Raw genomic sequence first — 20,513 nt, forward strand, 5'->3', positions numbered from 1 at the left:
GAGGGTCAATGCAAAATGTGATCCTGGATTAGATTCTGGACCAAAAAAACAAAGGCAATATGAAACATTACTTGGACAACTGATGAAAGCAAAATATGAGATATAGGTAAAATGGAAGTATTTTATTGATTTAAATTTCTTAAAATGAGAGTTGAACTGTGAGTGTTTAAGATAATGTTATTGTTCTTAGGAAAAACACACTGAAGTACTATGGGGTATGCAAACTACTTTCAGGTAGTTCAAAAAATAACATGTCTATATATACGAGGAGAGAATTATGACATGAGGAAAACGCTGAAAACTGATGAATCTAGTAAAGAGCATATAGAAATTATTTTGTACTATCTTTGTAACCTTTCTTAAAGTTTGAAATTATTTCCACTGCTATGCATACACACTGAGGAAACCAGAACTGAAAGAGACACATGTACCCCAATGTTCATCACAGCACTGTTTATAATTGCCAGGACATGGAAGCAACCTAGATGTTCATCGGCAGATGAATGGATAAGAAAGCTGTGGTACAATGAGGTACCATTACATGCCAGTCAGGATGGCTGCCATCCAAAAGTCTACAAGCAATAAATGCTGGAGAGGGTGTGGAGAAAAGGGAACCCTCTTACACTGTTGGTGGGAATGCAAACTAGTACAGCCACTATGGAAAACAGTGTGGAGATTTCTTAAAAAACTAAAAATAGAACTGCCATATGACCCAGGAATCCCACTGCTGGGCATACACACCAAGGAAACCAGATCTGAAAGAGACACGTGCACCCCAATGTTCATCGCAGCACTGTTTATAATAGCCAGGACATGGAAGCAACCTAGATGCCCATCAGCAGACGAATGGATAAGGAAGCTGTGGTACATATACACCATGGAATATTACTCAGCCATTAAAAAGAATTCATTTGAATCAGTTCTAATGAGATGGATGAAACTGGAGCCCATTATACAGAGTGAAGTAAGCCAGAAAGATAAAGAACATTACAGCATACTAACACATATATATGGAATTTAGAAAGATGGTAATGATAACCCTATATGCAAAACAGAAAAAGAGACACAGATGTACAGAACAGACTTTGGGACTCTGTGGGAGAAGGCAAGGGTGGGATGTTTCAAGAGAACAGCATCGAAACATGTATATTATCTAGGGTGAAACAGATCACCAGCCCAGGTTGGATGCATGAGACAAGCGCTCGGGCCTGGTGCACTGGGAAGACCCAGAGGGATGGGGTGGAGAGGGAGGTGGGAGGGGGAGATCGGGATGGGGAATACATGTAAATCCATGGCTGATTCATGTCAATGTATGACAAAACCCACTTCAATATTGTAAAGTAATTAGCCTCCAACTAATAAAAATAAATGAAAAAAAAATTTTTTTTAATTTAAAAAAAAAAAGGAAAAAGAAAAAGAAAGCTGTGGTACATATACACAATGGAATATTACTCAGCTATTAAAAAGAATGCATTTGAATCAGTTCTAATGAGTTGGATGAAACTGGAGCCTATTATACAGAGTGAAGTAAGTCAGAAAGAAAACACCACTACAGTATATTAATGCATATATATGGAATTTAGAAAGATGGTAACGACGACCCTATATATGAGACAGCAAAAGAGACACATATAAAGAACAGACTTTTGGACTCTGTGGGAGAAGGCGAGGGTGGGATGATCTGAGAGAATAGCATTGAAACATGTATATTATCATATGTGAAATAGATGACCAGTCCAAGTTCGATGCATCAAACAGGGCCCTCAAAGCCAGTGCACTGGGACAACCCAGAGGGATGGGATGGGGAAGGGGGTGGGGTGGGGGGGGTTTGGGGCGGGGACACATGTACACCCGTGGCTGACTCAGTCATTGTATGGCAAAAACCACCACAGTATTGTAAAGTAATTAGTCTCCAATTAAAATTAATTAAAAAAAAGAAAAAAAATTTAAAACTATCCTTAATATTAAGTAAATATTAAGTGAGGAGGTTTTCACTATAAACAACTAATTGATAAAATTGTTTGACAAAATGGTATGGCTAGTAAAAGTGCTTTAAACTAGTGCTTTAAACACTACGATAAGGAGCTGTGCCAGACTGTAGATCAATACACAGTTTTCTTCAACAACAAAACTCTTGCTATGAAAAAAATGTCAGCTCTACTAAACTGCACTCAGTCACATTCTGGCACAACCTGGTAACAAAAAGTTTATCTAGTGGCACTGTACTTCCAATAGTACAGTGTACTTTGAATGGAGGATCTTATATGCCATCTTTTTGCAATCACTAAAACCTTAGAATTGTGCACATGCATTTGGAATAACACACACCACATTATCGCAGTTAACTCTGGGTAACACAACTGATGGTGCTTTTTTTCTTCTTCCCATTTTTTGGAATGTTTCTACAGTGAACACAGGTTTTTTACAAGAAAAAAGGAAACGTTTTAAAAAAGACTAAGTGAAAAAGAACTAAATAGCACACAATCAGATTTCTTGGAACTTGAATCCTATGCCAAACATGACATTTTTCTTAACTTTACATACTGCCAAAATTTTTCCAAAAGGACTCACTTACAGCTGATCTTGAAGCTCCACAATTATATATTCTAATTGTTCCTTCTCCAGTTTATGAGCCAGGTCAGAATCTTCAATCCTCTGTAGTAGTATTTTATTCTGAGCGACAGATTCAGACAGCTGGTTCTCTCGAAGTTGTAAGAGTTCTTCAAGATAACCCTGGAAATAAGTGCAAAATTCTAATATGTATCTTGAAGATAAATGCTGAGTAGATTAAATGTTATTCTTAGCTATGTTGTAATGAAATAATTTCAAAGTATCACTGAAGAAATGGTAAATAAAACAGCTTTAACTGAATTAAAAATTTAACATATGTTCTCCATTATTTAAAGTTCTCTAAAGTTCAATAAAGTATGTTTATAATTTAACATAAAACTGAGTTAAAACATTATAATTTCTAAGCTCTGCAACAGTGATAAACACTCTAAACGCCTTCAGGCTTCAAAACAGACCTAATTATATAATGATTAATTAAAAATCTGCCTCTTAAGTGATTATTTTTCAAAAACAGTTATTAACATTTTAGCATTAGCATATTACAGGAAAGCAGTATAATGTCTAGGTTAGGCCTACAGGGTAAGGGACTGTCTCATGTTATATTACAGTTCTACTACTTATAAACTAAAGGTACTTGGGTAAATTATTCAGTCTCTCTGGGACACAGCTTAGTTTAAGCTATGCATGATTATTTGTAAACATCAGTAATTAAACAACACAAATTCCCAGCACCTGGATTCACTGCCAGTACTCTCAGAGTCACATGATATCTTTCTGATCACATCCCCTGTTCTCTGCAGAGACAACAACATCCTGAGATTTGTGTTTATCACCCCCTTGCTTTTCCTTCCAGCATCACCACAAACGTGTGTCTTCTTAAACAATACACTGTTGAGTTCGGCTGAGTTTTATCTATATTCTTTTGCAACTTGCTTTTTCATCCAGGGATGAGTCTCACTACAGGTGGTACATTTACTCTCAACAGCGCATAGTATTCTGTTGTATGATACTGCAGCTTATTTACTCACTCTATCAATGGCCATTTAGATTATTTTACATATTTCTTAATATAAACAACATTACTGTGAACAGTCAGTTGTATGATACCTGGTACAGACATCTGAGAGTTTCTAGGAGACATGACTAGGAGCAGAGCTGCTGGGTCATAGGCCTTAGACATCTGCGCACTTACTAGATAATGCTGAACTGTTCATGCCACAGGTTTTAACACTAATCATATCCCATTTGAGTTCATGTGACTGTGTATTAGTATCAAAGTTATACTGAATTCATAAAATCAATTGGAAAATATTCCTTCTTTTCCTATTCTCAAGAACAGCCAATAGAAAATAGGAATTACTGCCTCTTGAACATTTGGTAGCATCTACCTCAAAAACCAAACAGGTCTGGTGATTTGAGGGGAAGGAGGGGACAGATTTTGAACTACTTGTTTAATTTCTTCAATGATTATAGGTCTGTAAATTTTGAGAAGTAGTATTTATAAAAACTCTTCATCCAAATTTTCTAAGGTACTGACATAAAATTGATAAAATTATTAATAAATTATGGGAGGGGTCTCCCTGGCATTTATGGTCATACTGTCTATTCTCTTTTAATTCTTAAAATTGTCTATCTGTGCCTCAACTCTTTTAAATTTAATTATGGTTGATTCTATCTATTTAATTTGTACAGATAATCAGCTTTTGGTTTAACTGATTATGTACCTCTGTTTATTTCATTAATACCTGCTCTTATTTTTATTATTTTGAACTGGTTTGTTGTTTTTGTTTACTTCTTGGATGCTTAGCTCTTTAATTTTCATTCTTTTCTAGGATAAGTAATTCTCCAAGTACTGCACAAGTTGCACCTTAGTACTATCAGTGTGCATTGCTTTCATTCCTCTTCATTTCTAAGTATTTTCTCATTTCTTTTTGACCCATAATTTAGAAGACTTTATTTTTTTTAAATCCCCATTGGTGTACTTTAGGTGGTGGTAACTTTTTCTATTGAATCTAATTTTACTGTATTGTGGTCACTATTGTATCATTTTTGTATTTGCTGTGTGACCTAGTATAGCCCATAAAAAATGGAATAGTTGTCCCATGTATGCTTTAAAAGAATGTGCATTCTAACTGTTAGCATTTACCGTATCTCTAAAACATAAATTATTTTTGGCTGGGCTGAGTCTTCATCGCTGCGTGGGCTTTCTCCAGGTGCAGAACGTGGGGTACTCGCCAGCTGCGGTGCCTGGGCTCTCACCAGAAGGTGTAACGGCTTCTCTTGCTGTGGAGCATGGGCTTCAGGGTGCACGGGTTTCAGTAGTTACCCCCCAGGCTCTAGAGCACAGACTTAATAGTTGAGGTACATGGACTCAGTTGCTCTGAGGCATGTGGGATCTTCCCGGATCAGGGATCGAATCCAGGTCTTCTGCACTGGCAGTCCACTAATAAAAATTGTAAATAATGCATTCATCGACCGGCATGTGGATTCTTCACCACTGAGCCACCAGAGAAGTCCCTACCATAATTTACATTAAGCCTACTAGCTGCATTGCTCAAGTTCATTACATCCTTACCAGGTTTTGTCTGTTTAATCTGTAATTATTGGGATGTTAAAATTTTCTACTATTATTATGGGTTTATTCATTTCCCCTACTCTATTAATTTCTATTTCATATTTTTCATGGCTGAATTTTTAAATGCATGTAAGTTCAGTACTGTTATAGATTGCTGGTGAATTCTTCTCTTTTAAAAAGGCAATATCTTTCTTTAGTCTTAATAATACTTTTTGTCTTTTGATGTCTAGTGTGAATTATACTGATATAGAATTATTTTGGTTAGTATTTGCTACTCTATTTTATCCTCCTAGTTTCAACATTTTTTGAGTCACTATTTTATGCATGCCTTTTACAGACAGACTGCATGTCACTAAAACTTATGATTTAAAAAATAAATTTAAAAAAAAAAAAAAAAATTTAAGGCAAAAACTACTACAATATTGTAAAGTAATTAGCCTCCAATGAAAATAAATACATTTAATAAAAAATAAAAACAAAAAAATAAATTTAAGAGTTTGTCTTTTTTCCTTTACTTTTTAAATTATTATTTTTTTGGCTTCTCCATTTTAGCTTGTGAGAACTTAGTTGCCTGACCAGTGGTTGAAACAGGGCCTTGGGCAGCGAGAACACAGAGTCTTAACCACTGGACCACCAGGCATTTTCAAGAGTTTGTCCTAATTGGCAAGCTTATACCTTTTCTTTTATGGCAATGCTGACTCTTGGTTGTATTGAGATTTCTGTTATTTTGTGTTTTTTTTAAATACTATCTTCATTTTTTCTCATTTGCTCTTTTCTATTGTAATAATCGCATTTTCTTTATTTCTTCTCTTTCTTATTATCAGTTTAAAAGCGAAATATTCTATTTCTTTAACTGCAATTTTGGAAACGGGCATATACCTTAAAAAGGGTGTCTACACTCCTTTTACACTACACTACTTATAATACATAGATCCTAAGAGGCTTTAACTTCAATCACTGTCTGTCACCCTTTCTGATACTATTAGACAGTGTTTAGCTCCATTTTACTTCCTAGGGAGGGCTGAAGCCAGACCTGAATGTTAAGCTTCCGGTATTTTGTAATTCAGTGGTTAAAACACTGCTATTATTAACAATTAAATTATATAAACTTAGTTAAGTAAACTGTATTGAAAAACAAGGATTAAGTAAACTGTATTAAAAAAAAAAAAACTACTCAAAATAACCACTACTTAAAATAACTACTACTCAAATAGTAATAGTTGAGTAGAAATAACTACTCAAAATCCATCACTTCCCAAGTATTTTACAATAGTATACTATCACTATCTGTGCTCTTCAAGTCACAGTCACTGTATTTCTCTGGGAGAAAAACTATGTAATTGTGAGCTACTGTGCATCTCTCCCTTATCTTGCATTCAGTAACATCAAACAGGTAGTTTTAAGTTGGCCATGATGGGAGTATTTATCCCAGAGAAATCAGCAAATGAAAGCAAATCAGAGCTCATCTACTTCCCCTGCAAAACCAGTTCATCAGCATATTCCAGAATACCACTGCCAGCCCATAGTGGCATTAACACTGCTGCTGCTATCTCACGTAGTCAAGGTTTACCAACTTCTGTGCTTGCTCTGCCACTGTGCATCTCATTCCTGTCTTTGAGGTTCAATCTCCAACTTGAATGATAGTGGGCCTCGATTTGCTGTGCCCTGCTGGTATTAAAACACAGGTACCTAGGTTAAGGGAATGGCCCCTCACCCCCACCCCAGGAGTTTGTAATGGCTTTAACTCATTTCACCCACTTGTTTTTAGGCCCTTCCTTGTTTATACAGTCCTTCGGTTCAGTTCAGTCGATCAGTCACGTCCGAGTCTTTGTGACCCCATGGACTGCAACACACCAGGCTTCCCTGTCCAGCACCAACTCCTGGAGCTTATTCAAACTCATGTCCATTGAGTCGGTGATGACATCCAACCATCTTGTCCTCTGTCATCCCCTTCTCCTCCTGCCTTCAATATTTCCCAGCACCAGGGTCTTTTCAAATGAATCAATTCTTCCCATAAGTTGGCCAAAGTGTTGGAGCTTCACCTACAGCATCAGTCCTTCCAATGAATATTCAGGACTGATTTCCTTTAGGATGGACTGGTTGTATCTCCTTGCTGTCCAAGGGACTCTCAAGAGTCTTCTCCAACACCACAGTTCAAAACCATCAATTCTTTGGCACACAGCATTCTTTATAGTCCAACTCTCACATCCATACATGACCACTGGAAAAACCATAGCCTTGACTAGATGGACCTTTGTTGACAAAGTAATGTCTTTGCTTTTCAATATGCTGTCTAGGTTGGTCATAGCTTTTCTTCCAAGGAGCAAGCGTCTTTTAATTTCATGGCTGCAGTCACCATCTGCAGTGATTTCGGAGCCCCCCAAAATAAAGTCTGTCACTTTTTCCATTGTTTCCCCATCTATTTGCCATGAAGTGATGGAACCGGATGCCATGATCTTAATTTTCTGAATGTTTTCATTTTCTGAGTTTTAAGTCAACTTTTTCACTCTCCTCTTTCACTTTCATCAAGAGGCTCTTTAGTTCTTCTTCACTTTCTGCCATAAGGGTGGTGTCATCTGCATATCTGAGGTTATTGGTATTTCTCCTGACAATCTTGATTTCAGCTTGTGCTTCATCCAGTCCAGCGTTTCTCATGATGTACTCTGCATAGAAGTTAATAAGCAGGGTGACAATATACAGCCTTGACGTACTCCTTTTCCTATTTGGAACCAGTCTGTTGTTCCATGTCCAGTTCTAACTGTTGCCTCTTGACCTGCATACAGATTTCTCAAGAGGCAGGTCAGGTGGTCTGGTATTCCCATCTCTTGAAGAATTTTCCAAAGTTGGTTGTGATCCACACAGTCAAATGCTTTGGCGTAATCAATAAGGCAGAAGCAGATGCTTTTCAGGAACTCTCTTGCTTTTTTGATGATCCAGTGGATGTTGGCAATTTGATCTCTGGTTCCTCTGCCTTTTCTAAATCCAGCTTGAACATCTGAAAGTTCACAGTTCACAAACTGTTCAAGCCTGGCTTGGAGAATTTTGAGCATTACTTTGCTAGTGTATGAGATGAGTACAACTGTGCAGTAGTTTGAGCATTCTTAGGGATTGGAATGAAAACATTAAATGTTTTCTAGTCCTGTGGCTACCGCTGAGTTTTCCAAATTTGCTGGCATATTGAGTGCAGCACTTTCAAAGCATCATCTTTTAGGATTTGAAACAGCTCAATTGGAATTCCATCACCTCCACAAGCTTTGTTCGTAGTGATGCTTCCTAAGGCCCCCTTGACTTCACATTCCAGGATGTCTGGCTCTAGGTGAGTGATCACACCATTGTGGTTATCTGGGTCATGACCTTTTTTGTATAGTTCTGTGTATTCTTGCCACCTCTTCTTAATATCTTCTGCTTCTGTTAGGTCTATACCATTTCTGTCCTTTATTGAGCCCATTTGCATGAAATGTTCCCTTGGTATCTCTAATTTTCTTGAAGAGATCTCTAGTCTTTCTCATTCTATTGTTTTCCTCTATTTCTTTCCACTGATCACTGAGGAAGGCTTTCTTATCTCTCCTTGCTATTCTTTGGAACTCTGCCTTCAAATGGGTATAACCTAACCCTAACCCTTTTCTCCTTTGCCTTTCACGTCTTTTCCTTTCTTTGCTATCTGTGAGGCCTCCTCGAACAACCATTTTGCTTTTTTGTATTTCTTTTTTTGGGGGGATGGTCTTGATCACTGCCTCCTGTACAATGTCCTTAGTGAGCTCTGTATGAAACTATGTTCTGTATGAAACTATTTCAAAATTTTATTCTACTTGGCATTTGCAGATTTTTACAGTGTAAAGGCTTTTAGTTATCTTAGTCTGACTTCTTGCTGGTATCTGGTACCAGAATTCTTCTTTCACAAGGTATTAATGCTTTCTTTGTATATCTTAACTAGTAGTTGTTTGTCTACAGGAAATCTTTTCATATTTGTAAATTTCCTTTGTAACCATTTTCCTCAGTGTATTTTTTATTGTTCTAATATTTCTATTGATAATTCCACTAGGCTTTTCCTAAGTAGCTCATCTATGAATAACAGTAATTTGAAAGAAAGGGAAGAAAGGAAAATAAACAATACAGGAAAAATATGAGTATGTCATAACTCAAGATGCTAGTCTGTATCCCAGTCTGCTATGTACTCCCCTTTGCCTACTATAGTGCTTAACACACAATAACTGCTAAAATACCTGATTTTAAAAAGAGAAGAGAGAGACACATATATGGAATTTCTTAAGCAATCACTATTACTACACTTTCATAAACCAAATAATCTTTTATAAAATTAATCCTAGAAATTAATACCTCAAACATATAAATGAAACTGCATACAGGAGAATAAATGGGTCAGTGTTATATTAGAATGTAAAATTAGAAAAAGTTTTACACACAAAAGCCTCTCCTAAAATTGGGCCTGATTTTTAATTAAGAGGAGGACAATCTAAGAAGAGAAAGGAAGTAGCAGTAGGTAAATACTTCTGTTTAGTTAAAAGATCTTTTGGTAGTGACAGTCTGCAGGCAGTAACTAGAGTCAACATGAAATGACTTCTGATGACTGATACACACCTTCTGTTCCAGGGTGAGCTGATACTTCTGTTTGACTCTCTTACACTTGTTGAACCAACTGTTCTCATCCATGATGACTGGAGGCCCGACCTTCTCTGGAGTGCTGCTCTCACTATCACTGCTTCCCAGAGTCCTCAGCTCTTCCTCGTCACTGCTGATACTATCAGAACTGAGAAGATTAACATTTTTTAAAGAAATAAAGTTTACAGTATGTTCCCCTTTGGTTTTCTAGAAATACTTCAGCATTTGCAAGTTACTGGAAAGTAAGCTCCAAAATATTCAGCACTAACTATATGATAATGATGATATTATCATCAGGCCTACAGATGCAACAGAAGTTCAAGTGAGGTTTACAGATCTAAGGCATTAACACAGAAAAACTACGAGAATGTCCCGAAGACAGAGGAAAAAACTTCCAAAGAAGAGAGCCAGAAGCTCCACATGTGCTGAGAGTTTTCTCGCTGGGTTGTTTTCACTGCCTGTTCGATCTCCACTGTAAGGCAGACAGCACGTCACCAGTGTGCTGCCAGCAGGGTATAATATCAGCGCAGTGCTCAAGATCAGCTCGGCTTTGACTGAGAGAAGAGAACAAGAGGTTCAGAAAACCAGTTATACCTAAACGCTTCTACTGGGGGGAAGAAGGAGAGACACAGGTGAAGCAGAGAAAAAATCCATTACAATCCATATGTAAAATTCCTTATGACATCAGTCTGGGAGAAAACACAGAACAAGGCGCGGAAAAAGTAGGAGAGAAGCTAAATAAAGGAGAGAAAGGTGTGTTAAGATGATTGTCTAGTTTAGAAGAAAAATACACTTTAAAAGGAACAGGGAAAGTAATTAGCCTCCAATGAATAAAAATAAATGGAAAAAAAATAAAAGGAACAGGGAAAATAAATTTTAAAATATCAGCAATGATATTAACATTTAAGAAACAGCATAAAAATAGTCTCTATAACCCTCAAGGTATACAAAAAATTCTAATCTGGCAAACAGAGGAACAAAATAAGAAAAAGCAGTAACTTTAAAACAAAAAATAAGATGGCAGAATAAGCACTAATACAAAAGAAATTACAAAAATCTTAAATAGGTTAAACTCAACAGACAAGTCAGATGTTCTGCTTTGATTAAGGCAAGTAAGTGCCAAAGTAAGCTATCTACAAAATACACACGAATACAGTAAAATTAAAATTAAAAAGATGGAAACACACCTAGAAAATATGAACCAAAGGAACTCCAGGTCAGAAATTATAATTTTGTAAGTTAATACAGATATAATGGTAGAAAATACAAGGATCAAAGAAAGACATTCTATTTTTTCATCCTCCACAATCAGCGTTTGCATCTGTTGGCTTCCTGAGTCAGGTCCAGCACACTGCAGACTTGAATTAGAGACATCTACTTAAAAGTTCAACCCGTGTGACGTTCTTAGCTAATGATCTCAGAAACAAACCAATGCGCAAACACATGCCAAATGAAGTCTGCCTGTCACATCTGTGGCTCTGGGTGGCTGATAATAAAGTTTCAGTTTTGAAAAAGAGACGAGCAGAGATCTTAAATGATGGCATTTGACATTAAAAATTAAATGAATTAGCTATAAAGCAGATAAATTTAAGAGAATTAGTAACATTTAAGGTAGATATGAAGAAATTATAGTATTAAAGATTGTCAAAATGCTAAGAAAAAATAACTGCTGAAACAGGCTAGCAAGTACAGAATAATTATCCTTCCAGAAGGAGGGCAATATAAGCATATTTCCAGAAAACTAAAACTTAAGGGATTTACCAACAAATTCTCACTAAAAGAAACTTCCTAATGATTGTAGTTTAGGAAAAGGGAAACTGAGTTAAGAAGCACTAAGCAAAGAGAATAGTGAACTTATGGGTAAACCTAAACAAATTGAGTACAGAACTCTAACAATAATGCCTAGTTTTATGGAGTTCTAAATAAACCAACAACAAACTTACAATTCTGGACAGTAACAGTATATGTCAAGAATGAGATGATTATAGAGTTAAAACAATACAAGGTCCTCATTTATCTGGATAAGTGGTAAAGATATTAAATTTAGCCTTTGTTAAGGTTTAGATATGCTTAGTAAAACTAGTAAAAGTACCACCATAAAAGAAAAGCCTATAAAAGAAGCCTAGTAAAAGAAGAGTCTATAAATTGTAAATGAGTAAGGAATAAAATGGCAGAAGAAAAGTTAACCTCCCCCCCAAAAAAGAATCAAAATAAGAAGACAGAAAGAGTAGAGGAGAATGTAGGACAAACAGAAAGTAAGAATGTGCTGTGCTGCGCTAAGTCACTCAGTCGTGTCCGACTCTGTGCAACCCCATGGACTGTAGCCCGCCAGGCTCCTCTGTCCGTGGGATTCTCCAGGCATGAATACTGGGGGGTTGCCGTGCCCTCCTTCCAGGGGATCTTCCTGACCCAGAGATCGAACCTGCATCTCTTATATCTCTTGCACTGGCAAGTGGGTTCTTTATCACTAGCGCCACCCGGGAAGCCCAAAGAAAGCAATGGAGTGGATATCAACCCAAAAATATCAGTAAATACCCTAAGCACCTCAGTTAAAACATAAAGCCCATTAGACTAGAGTTTTTAAACTCAAGTAGTATTTTTAAAACCTGTGTGTGTATACTTTAAGAACATAAAGTCATGAAAGGTTCAATGAACTCTATTTTATCAGTTCTTAGTGTGCCTTTTTTCACATAGTAACACACCTGAAATCAGGGTACAACTTACAACTAACGACATATAACTACAGCTGTCAAACCAATGTCTCACATACTAAATGGAAGGTACGTCAGACCAAATATAGTTGTAAAAAAGACACTAGAAAAATATCAATCTAAACAAAACTGGTTAGACGCCATTAACATCAACTAAGTAAACTTCAAGGAATTTTTTTTAATTACTATGTATTACATCAAGATGAATAAAGAATTCTAAACTTGTATGCATCTGACAAGTTAGTTTAAAAAATATGCAGTAAAAATCAAAGGACCTCAAGGAAAAACCAACAAATCAAATATCATAGTAAAGAACTTACTACATTTAAATAATTAAAAAGATGAAAAGAGGATAAGTGAGAAAGGACATAAAATAGTGTACTAGAACACCACCATTAACAAGCATAATCTAATGAATACTGGACCCACTCACTGGGATACCACTGATTCTAGATCATTTCTCAATAAATTTCAAGGAACTACTATAATAACTATAATATTATGTAGACCACATTCACTAATCGTAACCAAAACAAAGGCACTGAAAATATCTGAAAATTAAAGATTATATTCCAAATAACCTTTGGTCAAAAAAATTATAAAGGAAACTGTGCTTTAAACAACAAAAATAAAAAATAACATCAAACTTTTAGGATGCAGCTAAAGTAAACAGTACTTCAAGGGATGTTTATAAGCCTTATTTACTCATAAGAAAAGAAGTAAATTTAAGTTTTGAGAAAGCAAAGATCATAAAAGCTCTGAATAAACTGGGCATAGGGAATATACTTCAACATAATACCGGTTATTTACATTGAGCCCACAGCTAACACCGTATTCAATGCTAAAAAGCTGAAAGCTTTTCTTCTAAAATTAGGAATAAGACAAGAGTGCCCACTCTCATCACTTATATTCAACATCGGAAGTCCTAATGAAAGAGCAATTAGGCAAGAAAAGGAACTAAAAGGCATCCAAGTAAAAAAGGAAGAAATAAAACACTATTCACATATGACATGATATTATATATCAAAATCCTAAAGACTACCAAAAAAAAACTGTTAGAACTTATAAACAAATTCAGTAAAGTTGCAGGATAAATACCAATATACAAAAATCAGTTGCATTTCCATATAATAATGATCAACTATCAGAAAGAGAAATTGACAACAATGTCTTTTTCAGTTGCATCAAAAAAGAATAAAATATCTACAGAAAATTCAACTATGAAGGTGGAAGACCTGTACACTAAACACTATAAGATGTTGATGAAAAACTACAGAAGAAACACTTAAATGGAAAGATAATTTTGTGTTCACAAATTGAAAGACTTAATACTATTAAAATGTCCATACTACCTAAATCAATCTACATATTTAACGTGATGCCTACAAAAATTCCAATGCATTTTTCACAGAAATAAAATGCACAATTCTAAAATTTATATGGAACCATAACATACACCCAATAGCCAAAGCAATTTAGAGGAAGCAGAACAGAACTGGAGGCATCACACTTCCTGCTTTCAAAATATATTACAAATCTACAGTAATCAAAACAGTACAATACAGGCCTAAGTACAGATATATAGATTAATAAAACAGAACAGAGAACCCAGAAATAAACCCATGTATATATTTATGACAAAGGAGTTAAGAACATACAACGGGGAAAGATAGTTTTTCCAACAAATGGTGCTGAAAAAACTAGTCAGCCACACACAAAGAATGAAACTAGACCTTATATCTTATACCATATGCATATCATATATCTTGTACTGTATACCATATGCGTATCTTATACCATATGCAAAAACCAATTCTGAATTGATTAAAGATTTGAATACAAGACCCGAAACTGTAAAAATTCTAGAAGAAAACACAGTGGGTTTTGTGTCACAGTGGGTGTTTTGACATCAATCTTGACAATGATTTTCGGATTTGACTGACACACACACAAAGTAAAAAAAAAAAGCAAAAGCAAAAACTAAGAAGTGGGCCTACATCAGACTAAAAGTCTCCTGCATAGCAAAGGAAGCCAGTGACAGAATGAAAAGGCAACCTCCTGAAAGGGAGGAAATATTTGCAAATCATATATCTGATAAGGAGTTAATATCCAAGGGAACTCAACTGCAAAAAAACAACATCAACAATGTGACTGAAAAATAGGAAAGGAATGGAGTAAGTATTTTTCCAAAAAAGACATAGAAAGACATACAGTCAACAGGTACATGAAAAGGTACTCAACATCACTTATCATCAGGAAAATGAAAATCAAAATCACAAGATATCACTTAACATCTATCAGAACACATGCATGCATGCATGCTAAGTCGCTTCAGTCGTGTCTGACTCTTTGCAACCCCATAGACTGTAGCCCGCCAGGCTCCTCTGTCCATGGGATTCTCCAGGCAAGAATACTGGAGTGGGTTGCCAATTCCTTCTCCAGAGGATCTTCCCCATCTAGGGATCAAACATGCACCTCTTAAGTCTCCTAAACTGGTGGGCGGGTTCTTTACCACTAGCGCCATCTGTCAAGAATGGCCATCTTAAAAAAAAGAATGGCTATAATCAAAAAGATAAGTGTTGACAAGGATGTGGATATGGAGAAAAGGGAACCCGTGTCAACTGATTATGGAAAATCAATTGGATTTTTGGAAAACAGTAGGAAGGTTCCTCAAAAAAATTTAAAATAGAACTACTGTATGGTCCAGCAATCCCACTTCTAGGTATATATCAAAAGGAAATAAAAACAGAATCTTGAAGAGATATCTGTATTTTCTTCTTTACTGAAGCATAAGTAATCAACATATGGACGGGACCTAAGTGTCCATCAACAGATGAATGAATAAAGAAGATGTGGTGTGTACATACATAAAATGGAATCCTATTCAGCCACAAGAGGTTAGGAAATCCTGCCACTGGCAACAACATTTAGAATCTTGAGGGCATTATACTAAGTGAGACAAGTCAAAGACAAATATTGAAGGTTATCACTTACATGTGAAATCTTAAAAGTAAAACTCATAAAAATAGTGAGTAGAAAAGTGGTTCCCAGAGGGTAGTGAAGACTAGGGAGAGGTTGGTAAAAGGGTACAAACTTTCAGCTGTAAGATTAATAAAGTCTGAGGATCTAATGTTAAACATAGTGATAATAGTTGATAACACTATTGAATAACTGAAATTGGTTAAAAAAGTAGAACTTAACATTTAAGTTAAATATGTGAGATGATGGATATGTTAGTTAATGAGATGGGGAAATTCTTCCACAAGGTGTACATTATCAGAGGTAGGAAGAATGTATTCAGTTGTGTCCAACTTTTTGTGATCCCATGGACACAGGCTCCTGCCCTGCTCCTCTTCCATGGGGCTTCCCAGGCAAGAATATTGGATTCGGTTGCCATTTCCTTCTCCAGGGGATCTTCCCAATACCAGGGATGGCAGGTGGATTCTTTACCACTGAGCTATCTGGGAAGCCATATATTATCAGAATATGGTAACAAATCATCGTGATGTGCACTTTAAATACCTTAAAATTTTACCTGTCAATGATATCTCAGTAGACCTTATTTTATAAAAAGGTAAGAAAAGATCATCACAAACCCAAAGAAGGTAGAACAAAATAATATATAATAACAACATAAATAATATATAATTTAAAACCACCCAAGAGTAGAAAGGAAGAACTGATAATAAGGAAGTTCCTTGTGAGGACAAGGAGGAAAATAAATAATAACTATAGGGATCCAAGGAACTGTATGAACACTTCATGTACATTACCTCATTAGTCCTCATGATAACCCCATGAAGTATAGCTGTACTATCTAATAAGTTCATTCAACAAAGGAAGAAAATGAGAATAAGAGATGAAAAATAGTTGCTTGAGGTGACCCTAGTCAGGGGAACTGGTATCACTCTTTTAGGGAGAATGTTCCATGCAGGCTTCCTGACTATGATGGTACTAAGCAGAGTTTTAGAGAAGATGAGGGAAGTAGCCATGCAAATATCTTGAGAGTGATTGTGTTCCTAGTAGAGAAAACAGAAAGATGCATATGTGGGCTGGGTGTGCTCAAGGAATAACAAGGTGGCCAGTGTTACTGAAGCACCGTAAGAAGGCAGGGAATAGGACGTGAGGTCAGAGAGGAACTGGAGGCCGGGTAAACTTAGGAATTTTGTCTTTTACTTTGAGTCAGAAGGAAAGCAACTACTGGAATGTGTTTTCAACAGAGGAATGAAATTACTTGACATATTCCTAAACAATCACTCTGACTGTTCTATGGAGAAAAAAATGACAGGAGTCAGAGGGGAAGCTTGAAGACTCCTGCAAATCTCCACATTTAAGTTTAGGAGGTGATAGTGGTGGTGCAAAAATATTTACTGATGGATTATGGAAGAGAGAATTCAACACTGACCCCAAAGATTTTGAGCATAAGCAACTGGCATGCTAGAACTATCACTCTAGGAATGGCAAAGAGTAAAGGAAGAAGTGTGTTTTCTTCTCAGAGGTGGCGGTGGTGGCATTAGGAGTTCTTCATTGTACATGCTTCATCTGAGGTGCTTATTACACATCCAGGTGGAGATGTCAAGTTGGCAGCTGCCTGTATGAGTCCAGAGTTCAGAGCAGTGTTCTAGGTAGAAGCATATGTATGGGAAAGAGCAGTATAGTGTTTAAAGCCGTGAAACTGGATGCAATTACTTAGTGAGTGTAGTCGGAGAAGACAATTCAGAACTGAGCTCGGAAACAGTCCAACATTTAGAGGTTGGGGAAGTGAGAAGAAAGCAGTGAAAGGGAGTAAGAAGGAGCAAATAGGAGGAAAAGTAGCAAAGTGCTGAGAGGAGGAGTTGTGTGTATCCAACACTGCTCAAAGGTAAGTAAGGTGAGGAAACTGACCTCTGGCTTTGGCAAGAAGACATTCCTGCTGACTCTGAAAAGAGCAGTTTCAGTGGTAGGTATTAAAAGCTCCTTTGACTAGTTCAAGAGACGTGAAAGTGGTAGTCATGTCTGACTCTTTGCACCCCATGGACTGTGGCCCTCCAGGCTTCTCTGTCTGTGGGACTCTGCAGCCAAGAATACTGGAGTGGGTTGCCATTCCCTTTTCCACGGGATCTTTCCAACCCAGGGATCGAACCTGGGTCTCCTGCATTGCAGGCAGATTCTTTACCATCTGAGCCATCAAGAGAGAAAGGAGGGGGAAAAAAAAAAAAAGGAGGCACAGTTATGTCATAAAAGAAAGGGTACTAAGGAATAGCTTAGAAGTGTTGAATGTGGGGTTGGGAGATTTTCTTGGTTCCCTTTTTTAAGAAGGGAAAAATAACAACATGCTTATATGTTACGACATGCAGGAAGATCTAGAAAAAGGGACGTTAATGGAAAGGGTCAACTGCCAGAGCTAAGACCATAGCAGAAGAGAGAGGATGGGGTGCAGTACACAGGCCAAAAGACTGGCCTTTGGTAGAAAAATGCTTAGCTTATCCCTCCTAAGAGGCGAAAAGACAGGGTAAATAGGACCCTCAGTATCCATGAAGGACTGTTTCCAGGAGCCCCCTGAGATAGCAAAGTCCATGGAAGCTCAAGTCTCTTACATGTCCAAGTCCTGTATATCCACAGTTGGTTGATTCACAGATATGGAACCTGCAGATATGGACAGCCAACTATATATGAAAAGCTACAGCTAAACTATACATGCAAAGCAATTTAACAGCATACTTGATCATTTACAATCTTTTAAACTCAGCCATTCTGTCTGTAGAAATTTGCCTCTTTAGGAAATAATCATTCTAAATACAAATGCTTAACCATAAGCATGTCATAATTCAAAGTGAAAAACTGAAGGCATTATAAAAGACCAACAATCATCAGCTACTGCTAGACTTTTTTGGTCTAAAATTCATTTAAGAAAAGATGTTTAAAGTTATATCAAGCAGTAACTCAGAAAAATTTATATCTTATCACTGATACACAATTTAAAACTTAATTAAACCAATTTTAAATATGAAATATATCTTAGGATGTTTTCTATTGACATATTTCACGTATTTAGCTTCAGAAGCATAAAACTATTTTAAAAGACTAATAACTAGTATTTTCAAAGTTCAACTTCACCAGCAATTAAATAAATGCAAACCAAAAACAACAACAGGATATTTTTTATTTAGAGCATTAGGTACACCTTTAAGACTTAATTGTAAATGACAGAAGTAGGCCCTGTCACATATTGCTGATATGATCTAAACTGGTACGGCCTCTCTGGTGGGCGGTTGGACAGCAAGCTTCAAAAGTTTTAACAACATATATACTATATATCAAAAAAATTCTACTCCAAGGTTTTAACCTAAAGAAATAATGATGGTCCTGCATAAAAAGATGTAGTGCAAGGCCATTAACTGCAATACTGTTCACGACAGGGAACTGAATGCACTTCAAAAGTCCAACAATAACTGAGTTAACATACTATATAAAGAATGAGATTCTATTCATGTTAGGAAATGATGCTACAGAATGATGGCTAAGAACATGCAAAAGTATTCATTATATAGTATTAAGGGAAACAGTTACATGTATATCATAATTCCATTTTAATCAAAGAAAAAATATTCTTATGCACAGAAAACGCTGAAAGTGATCCGTCAAGATGTTAACAATGCTAGTGGCTGCTCTGTAAACATAAGATTATGAATGACTTAAGCTTTCTTCTACTTTCGACCCTTCTGTATTTTCTAATTATTCTATAATAAATACCTACTTTCCAAATAAGTTAAAAACAGTAATATGGGGAAGAAGAGACTCTTATACCAGAACCTGGAATGTCAGGACCATGAATCAAGGCAAATTGGAAGTGCTCAAACAGATGGTGAGAGTGAATGTCGACATTCTAGGAATCAGCGAACTAAAAGGACTGGAATGACCATTATATCTACTATTGTGGGCAAGAATCCCCTAGAAAAAATGGAGTAGCTATCACAGTCAACAAGAGAGTCTGAAATGTAGTACTTGGATGCAATCTCAAAAACAACAGAATGATTTAGGTTCATTTCCAAGGCAAACCATTCAATATCACAGTAATCCAAGTCTATGCCCCAACCAGTAAAGCTGAAGAAGCTAAAGTTGAATGGTTCTATGAAGATCTACAGGACCTTCTAGAACTAACACCCCAAAATGATGTCCTTTTCATTACAGGGGACTGGAATGCAAAAGTAGGAAGTTAAGAGATCCCTGGAATAACAGGCAAATTTGGCCTTGGAGTACGAAATGAAGCAGGGCAAAGGCTAATAGAGTTTTGCCAAGAGAACACACTGATCATAGCAAACACCCTCTCCCAACAACACAAGAGAAGACTCTACACATGGACATCACAGATGGTCAATTCCGAAATCAGACTGATTATATTCTTTGCAGCTAGAGATGGAGAAGCTCTATACAGCCAGCAAAAACAAGACCGGGAGCTGACTGTGGCTCAAATCATGAACTCCTTATTGCCAAATTCAGACTTAAATTGAAGAAAGTAGGGCAAACCACTAGACCATTCAGGTATGACCTAAATCAAATGCCTTACAATTAGACACTGGAAGTGAGAAATAGATGCAAGGGATTAGATACGATAGACAGAGTGCCTGATGAACTATGGACAGAGGTTTGTGACACTGAACAGGAGGCAGTAATCAAGACCATCCCCAAGAAAAAGAAAAGCAAAAAGGCAAAATGGTTGTCTGAGGAGGCCTTACAAATAGCTGAGAAAAGAAGAGAAGTGAAAGGCAAAGGAGAAAAGGAAAGATATTCCCATTTGAATGCAGAGTTCCAAAGAATAGCAAGGAGAGATAAGAAAGGCTTCCTAAGTGAATACTGCAAAGAAACAGAGGAAAACAGTAGAATGGGAAAGACTAGAGATCTCTTCAACAAAATTAGAGGTATCAAAGGAACATTTCATGCAAAGATGGGCTTGATAAAGGACAGAAATGGTATGGACCTAACAGAAGCAGAAGATATTAAGAAGAGGTGGCAAGAATACACAGAAGAACTATACAGAAAAGATCTTCACAACCCAG

At 36.6% G+C, this 20,513-nt stretch overlaps 1 protein-coding gene across 8 annotated transcripts in view; it reads right to left on the minus strand.

Moving 5' to 3' along the window:
* LOC122438224 (RUN domain-containing protein 3B) overlaps positions 1-20,513 on the minus strand; it is a 157,359-nt gene that overhangs the window by 48,017 nt on the left and 88,829 nt on the right. For all 8 annotated transcript variants that reach the window (XR_006268486.1, XM_043462864.1, XM_043462862.1 and 5 more), the window contains 2 exons: positions 9,746-9,914; positions 2,576-2,733 (listed from right to left, as the gene is read on the minus strand). Coding sequence is in view for 7 of the 8 variants with exons in the window: in XM_043462864.1 (XP_043318799.1) it covers positions 2,576-2,733; positions 9,746-9,914 (327 nt within the window). In the remaining variant the exon portion in view is untranslated. The remainder of the gene's footprint in view (positions 1-2,575; positions 2,734-9,745; positions 9,915-20,513) is intronic.

The sequence above is a fragment of the Cervus canadensis genome, chromosome 3 (assembly GCF_019320065.1).
Source record: "Cervus canadensis isolate Bull #8, Minnesota chromosome 3, ASM1932006v1, whole genome shotgun sequence".
Taxonomy (NCBI): domain Eukaryota; kingdom Metazoa; phylum Chordata; class Mammalia; order Artiodactyla; family Cervidae; genus Cervus; species Cervus canadensis.